Raw genomic sequence first — 13,756 nt, 5'->3', positions numbered from 1 at the left:
CCTCTTAAAAAGTTAAGTTGTATTACTCCAAAGTACTCCCCGAAAGATGTCTCGGTTACAAAATGTCCAATCGGAATGAAATGCAAAAGCGTTCTTCTAGGATGCAGTAGCTTGCGTTTCGGGCCTTAAGAACCCGAATCGGTTGATAGACGGCTGAGAAATTTATGGTGATACACTTTGTCAAAAATATCTAAAATAATTAAGTTGTGCTACTCCCTAGCACTCTTTGAAAGATATCTCGGTAACCGAACGTCCAATCAAAATAAAATTCAATAGCGTTCTACTAGGATGTAGTAGCTTTCGTTTGGGGCCTTAAGAACCCAAATCGGCTGATAGACGGCTGAGAAATTTATGGTGATACACTTTGTCAAAAATATCTAAAATAATTAAGTTGTACTACTCCCTAGCACTCTTTGAAAGATATCTCGGTAACCGAACGTCCAATCAAAATAAAATTCAATAGCGTTCTACTAGGATGTAGTAGCTTTCATTTGCTTCCAAGAGAACTCAAATCGGTCAACAGACGGCTGAGAACCGTGAGTGACATTTTTTTTGTAACATACATACACACACACACACACACACACACACACACACACACACACACACACACACACACACACACACACACACACACACACACACACACACACACACACACACACACACACACACACACACACACACACACACACACACACACACACGCACATACAGACATTTGCTCAATTCGTCGAACTGAGTTGATTGGTACATGTGACTCGGCCCTGCGGGCCTCGGATCGAAAGTCGGTTTTCCAAGCGGTATTTATACCCTTCTTATGGGTGTAAGAAGGGTAAAAAAACAAAACATTAAAAAATCCTCAAATTAAAATTACATTTTGACCGCCAATTACTCCTGTACCAGGGTGATGTCCACTTGGCTTGATGATTATATAGGTCTAACGAAAGCCGGCTGTATAACACCAGGTCATAACATATTTATTATTGACAAATCATATGGGGATCAAGTCCACGGTTTTTTTTTGCATTTTTCGGGTAAGTGTCGCATTCGGGTAAATGTCGCATTCAGGTGAATGTCGCATTCGGGTATTTGTCGCATTCGGGTAAATGACGTTCGGGTAAATGTCATTCGGGTAAATGTGTTTCGGGTAAATGGTTTTCGGGTAAATGTTATAGAACCCACTCATATAATGAAATAACGTGAGGGCGTTTTGCCCCGGGGGTGCGTATTACCCCAGGTTACCCTACTTCCGAAGATATCCTCTAGGCGACTTGCTCTCTGCTTGTAGAGCTCTTCAAGTGCATGATAAAACGATAATAAATTTGTCAGCTTCTGTCACTGCTGCAGTTTTTAAATTGAATCAGGAAAAGCAAAATGATAATGGTACATAATTATAATTGGGATTAATTTCTCACACAAAATGGGAATATTTTCGTAGTGTAACAAGGTTTACTACTGTCAAGCAAAATTCATCGTGTATATGTTGCAAGATACTTCCAAAAATTGCAACGCGCTTCGATTAAAATGCACTAATAAAATATTTGAGCATATAATTCTTGGTCATGAGAACATTGTTCATGAGTTTTCTCAACATGGCTTCCATTGAAATCCAGCTTGGTGGTCGGTCCACTATCGGTGGTTTTAATCACCATCACCATAAGATCGTCTTAAATTTCTTTCAACTCATGCCAGAGTTAAAAGCATAACTCAAGAATACTAGAATTTATAACGTTCTCAATGCAGTATGGTTTGCCTCCATCAAGAACGTCTTAAATTTATTTCAACTTCAGCAAGGGTAAGAAGTATTACTCAAGAGTACTCAGGTTTATAACGTTCTTGATGTAGGTTTATGCAAACTCCGCCGAGAACGTCATAAATCTTGTATGCAAAATGGTAAACAACCAATTATCGCACCGCGATGAAATGTGAGCCGGCAATTAAAATGGGCTGCCTCGGCCGGAAAATTTCATCAGCAGCCTGGAACCGTCGCCAAGCCACCTTTCCCGAGAACCGGTCTTTATGCGGTACAGTGCCTTATTCCTCCGGTCAGCGTTTCCAACAGGTAAGAAATTGTTTATTTTCACACTGTTCATCATGTTCTGCAGGCCGATGAATTGACCCCGGATTGCACGGGAATCGGCGTCCAGGATGACCTAAGCAACCTCTTTGCAGATGCTGCAATCGGAGGCTTTTGGCACTGCACCGTGTCGTGGTCGGTTTTCAGGTTAATTGGCTTGATTGGCAGCGATAATAGATCGATAAAAATCAACTTAGGATGCTTGAGTTTTTTTCTTTTTGTTGTCATGTACTAAACCGTTCTCACTCAAGAGCAATTGCTCTAGCTCAAGAAAGGTTAATTGAAGATAACTACGAGAGCCTCATAAAACTGACAATAACTTCAACAGTTCTTTTTGTGTTTATGGTTTTATGAACTGAATTCGAAGTATTCTTGGAAATGCTCTTAAAACCACATATTGATGAAGAATAGTTGTGCTCAGGTGAAACTACATTAAGATCAACTGGAATATGTCATGCTTCGATAAAACCATCATAAAAATAAATAAAACCAAATAGAGTTGAGATTGTTACTTGGGTTCCTTCCAACTTCCACAGCACAGTGTACATAACGCCTATAAGTTATTGCGGCGCTCATAATAAATCCACATTGGGCGGCGGCGATATGCCCGCGAGGAGATTCCCGCGATACAGACGCAATGTCAAAATCGAACAGATACTGTCACCCACCCAGCAGCATCGCAGCAGCCTTCAGGCCGTTCATATCAAAACAAAAGCTAACACAATGGCAACTCAGGTGGCCAGAAATCGTAATAATATTTATCGCGACATTGATTCACTTATATGCATACGCATCACCTCGTCGGCTTTGTGTTTAAAATCGGGATGTTATTTAGTGATGCTGCAGGGGGATACGGCTTCATCTTTTTCATTTCCACATTGCGTCTCTATCGCGTGCATCTCCTCGCGGCCATATCGCCGCAGCCTCATGTGGATTTGATATAAGCGCCGCATGTAGAATTTCTGACCATCAGGTCGCTCATAGTGGTGCGGTCATATTTTTGCAATTTGATGGAAAAGAAGAAGACTAACGCGTTTTGCGGATTTATCTTGCAAGGCACAATATGCAATCAAAGCGAACTGTGCCGCTTGACCTTCAATAGTAATCATAATCTATCACCTTACGAACACTATAAATATCCCCAACCATGGATCGCATCACCGACGCAACGGTGACTCCCAGGTCTTCCATCCTATCCGTCTAACAAATACCCTAGTCCGTGCGGGTTGTGGGGACGCAGAGGTGCTCTCGGTCTCTAGTTACAACAACCAGCACACTAACATTCCTCTCCCTTCCCAACTGACTATAAGGACGTGGCCAGCGCCTTTATTGATCAAAAATGCATGAGCTGCTTAAATTGCACTTTGAGAATAAGTCGAATGTCCCAGCCCCTTATTCAGTTGGATCTCAGTGCAATTGGTACCAGTTCAGATCAATCACGGAGGAGCAACCATTGACATGTATAGTCAGAATTGATCGTTGATCGTTTGACCGATCTTGTATTCTTCATTATACCAACAAAGCTAGCCATGAAAATGTTTGACAATTCTCAGGTCATTTTGACAGACCACACACATGCACGAAAAAGACGGAACATATATTCTACTTTATCGATCTTGTTGCCGTCCTTTTCATGCTTATGTTACATCTGTCAAAATGACCTGTGAATTGTCAGTCATTTTGAGGTTAGGTTTGTTGGTGTAATAAAGAATATGGAAACGTTTTCAATTTTTGCAAGCTCATCGTTTACTTCTACACTCCTGGAGAGTCCCTTCAACGATTAGATCTCTTCCCTCGATCTCTATTTGTGTTTTTTTTAGTGCAATCCTTGTACGCTAGACTCGTTCTAGTGTAGCTCCGTTTAAATTTCTCATCCCCCCTCCTCCCCCCAAAAAGTCTACGTGGTTTATAAACGGCCCCTTAACAGACTGGATGCGAAATCTCACCCGTCACCGTCAGTATGCTCTTGCTGAATATCCGCTCTTTTATCACTTCGGCAATATGGACTCCTTGGTGCTGAAACATATAAATAGTGCAACATCCCCGATTATCTACTTTACTTCACATAGATATTTTCATTAGTCATTTGTTTTCCTCTTTCAGAAACGTTTTGTACAAAGCGAAAGAGCTAGGATTAAGAACCGTTGCTTTATGTGATATTAGCTCAGTGCAGAGAAATTTCCCACCAGACACAGCTGCACACATAGCACTTAGTGAGTATTAGGCCTAGGTTCATAGACTAGCGAACGCCCTGCCTACCTACAAGTCTTCCTCTTCTCCTTCGTAGGAACCATCCGCCGCTTTCTGGAGCAATACCGCGCCGAGATTGTGATAGCCTGCCTTGAACCGAATGAGCGCGGCATCTACGAGGTACTAGCGCCGCTCTACTTTCCCCGCGACCCGCTCGAGGAACGAAGTGCCCTGTGGCAGCTGCCGAAGGACATCGGCGGTGCGTATGGTGAACCGCAGCTAGCCGATCGGCAGATCCGCATCATTCACAATCCACAGCACGCCGTCATGATCGAAGGTAAGGACTAAGGGGACTCCTGTCCTGGCTGGGAAATGCAGTGTGGCTCTGAGTTTTATTAGATTTCAATGCTTTCCAAATCATGGACCCCTTTTAAACGTTCAACAAGGTATATGGACAGACCTCTGACTACAGCAACTTTACTCCAGCGCCGGGCTTATTGTAGAGCACTATCTTCACTTCATTACACCAACAAAGCTAGCCATGAAAATGTTTGACACTTCTCAGGTCATTTTGACAGACCACACACATGCACGAAAAAGACGGATCATAAATTCTACTTTATCGATCTTGTTGCTGTCCTTTTCATGCTCATGTTACATCTGTAAAAATGACCTAAGAGTTGTCAGTTATTTTGAGGTTAGGTTCGTTGGTGTAATAAGAATGTCGGTATTGGGCGATGTTCTTTCCAGTTATCCCAAACGTCAAAGGTTCACAGATCTTTTTTCACCACGTGCAGCCAGTGCGTTCGCGGCCATACACGCAGTCGACGATTTGTACCTGGTGCTCTTATGAATACTCTTTCTGCCATAACTTCTTATGACATTCGCACTACATGACTACCCGAATGAAAAATACAGTAGAAAAATCGAACGTTGTATCGTAGTAACAGTACTATTTAGAACCATTTTTTTACAATAGACACCACTGTAAAATAAAAATACAAAAACAATAAGATGTAATGTAGACAGCATACAGTGAATTATAAATAAGATTTTTACAATACATATTCTATACAGGTTGTTAAGTATCGTAACAATACAAAAAAATATTTTTCTCCATATATATATTTTTGCAAAACCATACATTTTATTGTAAATGAATTGTTCTAAATACTGATACGTGGATTTTAATATACCGTACATTGTATGGTACATGAATGGTATCAAACAATAAAATGTACCGTAAATATATTGGTTTTATTTGTAATTTCACTACTGGCTATACATTTAATCAAATCGTTTTGGTATGGTTCTCTTTTGTTATGTTGTATTGTTTTATACATTAGTGACCCGATTTTGTCAGCCCCTTTTCATAACACATTATTTGATCTCCTCAGAAACCTGAACAATTTTTCAAACTTTTTATCCCTCTATGTTCTGCATTCAAGCTGTAGTTTGACGATAAACATGAATTAATTGGTTAAAAATTGACCGTAAAATAACGAGAGTAAAAAGTTTGTCGCAAAATGGGGCTGACAAAATCGGGTCCTCACTGTATTACATAAACCATATTGTTATATTATCTTGCCATTTTCCTCCTGTTAATGGCATCTTAGGCTTACTAGCCTTATTAGAATGCGCTTTGGGAATCCTCCAGAGCGTTTTGGATAACCCTTCATATATAGGATCGCCCACGTCAAAGTCTGAGTAGCCTCTGATTGCATTAACAGTTGAAGCTTAGGCTCCCATGCCCCACCAGCCAGATAACCGGGTTTTGCAAACTAAGCATTATTTGTGGCAACACTTTGAGCGGCATGATGGAACTATGCCGAGCGCGTTAAGTGTTATTAGACCACTAAGGTAGTTGCGTGAAGTGGGTGACGAGGTACATAAGTAACATTACAGCTTGCTTAATCGTTATTGCAATATTGAGGCTCCGAATTGACTAAAATTTGAAATACATAGCAGCTCTTGAGAAACTGTCAAGTTCGATTCAAATATACACACCAAATTAATTTTTTTCATCCTGTAAAACTGATTGCTGGAACGTGATTAGCAAACTGTAGTTTGCCGGAAATTCAGTAATAATAGCTGAAGAGTCAGCAAAATTAGAAATTACTGAACATCAGCAAAAAAGTTGTCAAACACTTAGCATTTCCCCCCAGGCATTTTCCTTGACACAATTTGCGCGCTCCCGCCCGAGGCACTGCACAAGCCGGAGGCCGAGAAAATCACCTGAAAAAGTTTTAATTTTGTCGTGATTTACACTAAAATGGATTGCACCACTTCAATAATAAGCATTCATCGAATTTACTTACCTATGATTATTAAAAATCAAGTTCAAACGAACATTCTTATACATTTTTATTTTGGTTTTAAAGAAAAAAAAAACAAAAAAAAAATTGCTGACCAATAGTGTGTAACCCTAGTAGCACACAAGTTTATGTAACTCCTATATGACTGAATTTGGTCATATAAGAGTTGCATAGACCTATGTAGAACATGTGTACTACTCGGGTGAGTTAGGTTAAAAAGCGAACCCGCAGTACAGTTTTGTAAACATTCGACACTTTTCACTACCTTCATTTCGGTGCCGCAGTCGGGTGTCAGCTTGCTTTGTTACATTCATGCACTACCGTTACCTCTTACACACAACACGAGCGGTAGAACGAAGATCAATAAACATTAACCATGGTCAAATCAATGTCGTCTGACACGATGACATTTGCCTAATTCTAGCTTTTCGCATGGATTTTAGCCATTTCCGATTATGAATGTTAATATTAGTTTATTCTTGCTTGTTGAGTTGAATACGACACTCATACGACCAACACAGCTCTCATTGTGGAAAAAGACAGGAATAACAAAAGCCGAACCGTCTTCCGAAGCCGCAATCGTGGTCAAGTGCATTCGTTAGACATTTTTGTTTCGTACGGTAGTTTGATTGCTTGTGTTGCGAATGTCGGAGGGCCCCTATAGCTATAGCTGTGAAGACGTGGGTATTTAACATGACCATGCTGAGGGTGACGGGTTCGATTCTCGGTCGGTCCAGGAACTCTTCGGAAAAGGAAATTTTCTTGACTACTTTGGGCATAAATATCTTCGTGTCTTCCATATACACATGCAAAATGGTTATTGGCAGAGGAAGCTTTCAGTTAACAACTGTGGAAGTGCTCAAGAGCTGAGAAGCAGGCTTTGTCCTAGTTGGGACGTTACGCCAAGAGGAAGAAGATAATGAAGGTTTAAGAATTTCTATTGGTATGACTACCGAGTTTCCAGTATATTGAACTATAAGGCCGGAACAAATCTCATTTGCTTCTTTTGTCACTTTGCTCGTTGACTCATCAAGGGGGAGGACGATAAATAATAATTGAATTTGATCAAAACTTACCCAAAGAATTAGACAAAATCGTCAAACTCATAGGATTTGTTAAGAAATTTTCTCGAGGACTTTGATTTCACTTTAAAATTTTAAAATTTCTTGAATAATTTATTTGTGTCCCCCCTCAAAATGTCGAATTTCGGCAAAAATTTTCCGAGGGGGTGGTGACATAAGAGAAAATCGAAATTTGTGTCAGCCTAAAAGGTAAAAAATCAAGCAAAAAAAAAGTTAGGTACCATAAAACGGGGTAACTTTGATAGTGCGACAGGCATTGCATACCGTCAAACGGGGTTACTTGCAACAGCGATGTAACTTGCAACATGATGACATGCTGTTGCTTATGCAATGGCAAGGAAACACTGGTCCGTAATTTTAACTCGTGTATTTGGGTGACACGGTTAAAATTTTCCTAAAAATACATGATAATGAGCAACATCATTTTGAGTACATAATGTGGAAGTTTCCTATATACAAACTCGTTCGTCGGTACTGTTTGCGTGTACTATTTTTTCGATTTATGCCCTGAATATATTGAATTGCGAGTTCAAATAATGATGTTAACAAAGAAATTCAACTATATTTTACCTTAACCCTCTAATACCCAAATTGTTGATTTTGATCTAAATATTTTTCGTCATCTAAAATCGATTTAAACATGTTTTGGAAGATGATTCTTTTTAATTCTCGATTTCGTGAATTTCAGCTTTTGATTTTTCTAATTTTTATTTTTTAACATCCCCACAGTTTTATAATTTTCCTGGAAGCCTATTTGGGGTACGGATTTTTTTAGATGAAAATATTTTGAGATGTTATGATTATTGTTGAAATATTTTTATTTTAAATTTTTTTCATAGAAAATTTCATTTTCCGTGTAATTTTAAGGAAAATAATTTTAGAGTGTATTTGAATTCCTAAAACTATAAAACTACGATAGAATTATTTGGGAAAAATTTAAAATATGGTAATTGTAGCGATTCAATACAAAATAAACAATGACTTCTAGAAGGTGACTAAAACATCAATTTTTCAATGATTTTAAAAAAATGTAAATGCGTTTTAAAATACACCAAATACTATTTTGAGATATATAAAACACTCCTAAATATCAGCCAAAAATATAAAAATTTTGATTTTCTACGAAACAAAAATTACAAAAATGCTCAAACTATACCCTGTCTAAAGGCGGGGTTGGGTATTAGAGGGTTAAGTTCTACGATTTTGTTCCAACGTAGAGTGCACTTCTACTGCAATTGCACTTGTAACCTTAATTCAACCTGTATGTCACAAATTTTGTGTTCAATGCTAATTTATCTATTTGTACCCTTATTTAGACCTACCGTATACTAAGCCACCACTTAATTCAATTCTAAGGTAACAAAGTAATATTCTAATTGAGGAAAGTTTAATATAATAGTTTAAATACAGTATGCAGCAGGAAAAAATGCGAAAATGTTTTTCAACTTCATGCCTCATTTTTGTCCATTTGACGTTAACTAATTTATATTTCAACGTTCTATGATCTCTAACAGGCTAATTTTCTGAAAAGTTTTTTAAAAAAAATCCCATTTTGGTCACTGACCTTTACAAGACGGCTGAAGCTGAAGACAATCAGAATTTTCAAACCACTGAAATGTACGCGACCTGTGTAAATTTCATATGTGATGAAACAAAAATTTCAATTTTCTCTGCAATATCATAAAATATATGTGCTTATTTCATCTGGTATGTGAAACTACATGGCTTTGGATTAGTATGGCCTGATTGTTCATCTTTTTACTATTTTAGCCATTTTCTCTTATGTCCATTGGGCGCGCAGTTTATCGATACCCACTTTAAAGGCTTGCATTATCACATGCTAAAAATCAAATATGTTCATTTTTATTTTGTAGTGCTAGAACATAGACATTGACTGATACACTGTCTTGAAAAAATAGTCATATATATCCCATATTTTACGAACTGGAAACAATTTTGTAAATTGGGACATGAATCTCCATACACCTATAAACGTCTGAAAGTATGCATTGCCCTTGTAATTTCATGTTGCTAAATCTGTTGTGTGCATTGGCGTAAATAGGGGGTGGCCAGGGGGGCCTGGCCCCCTCCAGAATAATCAATTTCGGATAAAAATCACGCAATTCAGGCGAAAAGTATCGTTTTAGTATAAAAAACCTATACCGACATGGCTTTGGCCCCCCTAGAGCTACGACCTAGTTACGCTTATGGTTGTGTGAAGAATTTGTTTGAAAAACATTCGAAAACAACCCAAAGAAGAGAATTCACCATGAATATAATGTATTAATACAGTGTCGGACAAAATAATAAGACCACTTCCTCATGAACCATGTTTCGTTGAGCTGCCAGATGTAATTATCATTAAAACTGTGTATTATGTGAATAAAAACTTAATTTATTGTCTTTCTCAAATATACGGAACACAAACATAATTATAAACACGTTAAAACAAACCAAACTGCCTTTCAAGCACTGTTATGTCAATAAAACAAGTGACAATAAAATAAGACCAGTAACAAATTCATTCAGAAACCCGGTTCCTACAGCGGTTATAATATAATTATCATCAGTATTTGGTAGTGTATCCATTGTTACGGATTACTTCTCGTACTCTGCGCGGCATTGACTCCACCTAGGTTCTGCAGGTGCTGGCAGGAATGGCATACCAGGCCTGTTGGATTCTGTCCCACAGTTCCTCTTTATTTTTGGATTTGGCTGGTTTTACGGACTTCTTGACGATCTGCCAAAGGTTCTCGATTGGGTTGAGATCGGGCGACTGCGCCGGCCATTGCATGACGTCAACGTTGTTGTCCGCAAACCATTTTTTAACGATCCGGGCAGTATGTTTGGGATCATTGTCCTGCATGAATTGCCATTTCGATGGCATTTCCCACTCCGCATATGGTAGCATAACGGTTTCCATGATCTCAGCGTAGAGGTACTGGTCCATGATCTTCTTGATCCAGAAAATTGGGCCGATTCCGTACCAAAAGAAGCATCCCCACACCATGATGTTTCCACCACCGTGCTTGAATGTTTTAGTTGTGTACTGTGGCCGGAATGCACAATCCGTCGGTCGTCGAACCCAGCGTTTTCTGTCAGAACCAATCAAATTAACTTTTGTTTCATCTGACCACATATATTCCGCCATTTCTTCCCATTTTCGGGGCCAACCCAGTCCAGATGATTCATCGCGAATTTGATTCTGGCTTGGAGGTGTTTTCGGGTGAGCATCGGAACTTTTCGGGGGCTTCGACCGATGAGCTGCTTCTCGACAAGCCGTCTCTGAACTGTCCTGGTGCTCACAGATAAGTCCAGCTCATCTCTAATCTTCGTTGCCGACTTGAACGGATCGATGTTAGAAAGCCGTTTGATGTGGCCGTCATCCTTACTTGTAGTCTTCCGGGGACGTCCCGATGACACCCGTGTTTTGTCAGTATTTATGGCATTGAACACAAAAGTTTTTGACCGTCCTAGTATCCCGGCAATCTCTCGCTGCGATTTTCCAGCCATGGCTTGCTGCTTGATCCACTTCCTTTGCTGATCCGTGCAGTGATAATTCCGACCCATGTTGTTCCGGTCAATTTCTGATATATTTTAGAAATAATCGTGAAAATACAAAAAAAAAATCAAATGTCGTTTTAATTATGACGAAGTAACGTAATTCAATCTTACCAACCAATCAATCTCAAGGAATCAGCAATATTTCTGGAGCTCGATTTGAATAGGTCGTATGTGCTTTTGTCGATTAAAAATTCGATCAGTTGGATTCGCTTATTATAGCGAAAACCGTTGGAATTGAGCAAAGTTGATACATACAGCAGAATCCTCACAAAACAGGCTTTCTGTTCCATTATTAAAAGTTTGCAAAATATCTGCCATATTGCTACAATGACCTAAATAAACTGATCGAATTTTATATCGACAAAAGCACATACGACCTATTCAAATCGAGCTCCAGATTTGTTATGAAATAAGTCAGAACAAGGAGGAGGTCTTATTTTTATGTCGCACGGATTTGGCACTGACCGCAGTTTTTCGACGAGTGAAGTTGGATTGTTTATTTACGATAAGGGAATGCATGCGCAATCACCTGTCAAGTTGTTGGTGGTGCTCGCCGCCAGGTGTCGCATGAATTTAATTTGAATTGGCAGTTGGTGCAGTTATCGGAAGTTTTCACCTGCTGGTGGTCTTATTATTTTGTCCGACACTGTATGTTGAAGTACCGTTAATAATATATTTTTAAAGAGATAATGATTTTTGATAGCTAAACTCACTGTGTTCTACACTAAGTACTCCAAAAACTCATTTTTATGTGTAGAGTTTTGTTAATAATCCATATTTTGATATAAAAATTCAATCTGATATATTCCTCCAGGCATCTTTCATCATCTTCATACTCCTAAGATTTCAATCTGTGATTATTTTTCAAGATTTCTGGGCATTATCAAAGTTACCCCAAATTGAAAAAGTGATTCTCGCTCATATGAAAAATTGAAAGTCACCCAAAATATTTAAAATTATCTGATCTTTCAATTGCAATTGAATACTGATAACCCAATACAGGTCGGACTCGATTATCCGGAATTTTAGACTCGATTATCCGGAATATTTTTTATTGAGATTTTTTAATATTTTAATGCAGAAATTCGAAATCGTTTAATATTATAATACTGTGCTGACCCGATTTTGGGAGGTCTTGATTGCGTTTTCTTCAGATATTGTCGGTTTTCTGATCCGATTGTGTTAGCTTTTTTTAACATACCATTATTTTCGGCATACCATTTACAATCAATCTTAAAATCAGTTGATATATTTTGGAATCATAAACAAATTACGTAACAAACAAATCTCCCGTTATATTTGAAAAGGGCCAAACAATTCAAAATTTCGTTTCAGCGAAGAAAAATTCTAAATATGCGACTGTTTTCAAAATATAATTTACGGTATTCTTTAAAAACAGACGCCAATCCAGGAATTTCCCAAACAATGCCCGTAGAGATTCCTTCGAATATTACTGCTGGGATTCCTCTAGAATTTCCAAGGAAAAATCCTCCAGATTTTTTAAATGATGAATTCCCGGTACAGACTTCCAACAGGTACACCAAACCATCTATTTAGGTAACGAGTCGGGACTGCCTAATTAGAATTTTTACCTAAATGGATTCATTACCTAAATGGATTCAGTTTATTACCTAAATGGAGTACAAGGTTGCAAAGAAGTTTAAGAAGGGAGAGTTACAAGAAGAATTAAAGGAGGTCATGCGGAGTTTCAGATGGCTTTCAAGGAGTTTCAGGAGGGGATGGGTTTCAGGAGGGGAGGGGCTTCAGGGGCATTTCGGGGGTTTTGGAGGGTCTTAGGTCAGAATTGTTATTCAAATGACTAGCTGGGCACGAAACACGAAAAACCGTGCAAAATTCCGCCAGACTGAATAATTATTGAATGTCGGGTCAAAGTCAGGTCAATTTTTATCGTATGTTAGGCCATTGTTGGACCAACATCGAACAACTGTTGGGTCTACATTGGGTTTGGTGGACAAAATAAAAACAGGTGAATGATATGTTGATGTCGGGTGTGACGTCATCGATGCTGGAGCTGATATCAATTGAATTATGGAAGGATGGTTGCATATCTCAATTTCAGCTGGAAATGACGCCGGATACTGACACTTTTCAACACTGCATGGAAGGGGGGGGGGGGGTGTTTAGGGGCATATCTCAACATTGCATCCCCCTCCCCTCCCCCATATCCCCTTAACTACACTCACTACTTCTTTCCCGTAAGCGAAGCTTATACCTAATCTTAAGTACTGCAACTGATCTGAACACAATCAAATTCCATTTAGGTAACGTTACCTAAATGGAGGGACCTAAATAGATTTTACCTAAATGGATCCTACCTAAATGGAGGTTTGAGTGTAGAAGCATTCAAATAAAATGAATTCCTCTTGGTATCAATTGGTACTCCTCCAAGAATTCCGTATGAAATCCTTCAGTCCGTCTGGGATTTATTCAGGAATTACTGCTGCAGATTCTTACTTACCTTCCTTTACCTACAATACCACCAGGGTTTCCTCTATAAATTTCCT

At 38.9% G+C, this 13,756-nt stretch overlaps 1 protein-coding gene across 1 annotated transcript in view; it reads left to right on the top strand.

The window, feature by feature from the left end:
* The window catches only part of LOC109417794 (protein GDAP2 homolog), a gene marked incomplete in the record, with an annotated part of 284,578 nt that overhangs the window by 60,508 nt on the left and 210,314 nt on the right, over positions 1-13,756 (top strand). Inside the window, 2 exon segments of the mRNA XM_062853548.1 lie at positions 4,184-4,293; positions 4,368-4,607. Of these exon segments, the coding sequence (XP_062709532.1) occupies positions 4,184-4,293; positions 4,368-4,607 (350 nt within the window).

This window comes from Aedes albopictus, chromosome 2 (assembly GCF_035046485.1).
Source record: "Aedes albopictus strain Foshan chromosome 2, AalbF5, whole genome shotgun sequence".
In the NCBI taxonomy this organism is placed as follows: domain Eukaryota; kingdom Metazoa; phylum Arthropoda; class Insecta; order Diptera; family Culicidae; genus Aedes; species Aedes albopictus.
The sequence above is the reverse complement of the archived record's forward strand: the minus strand, read 5'-3'. Positions and strand labels throughout refer to the sequence as shown.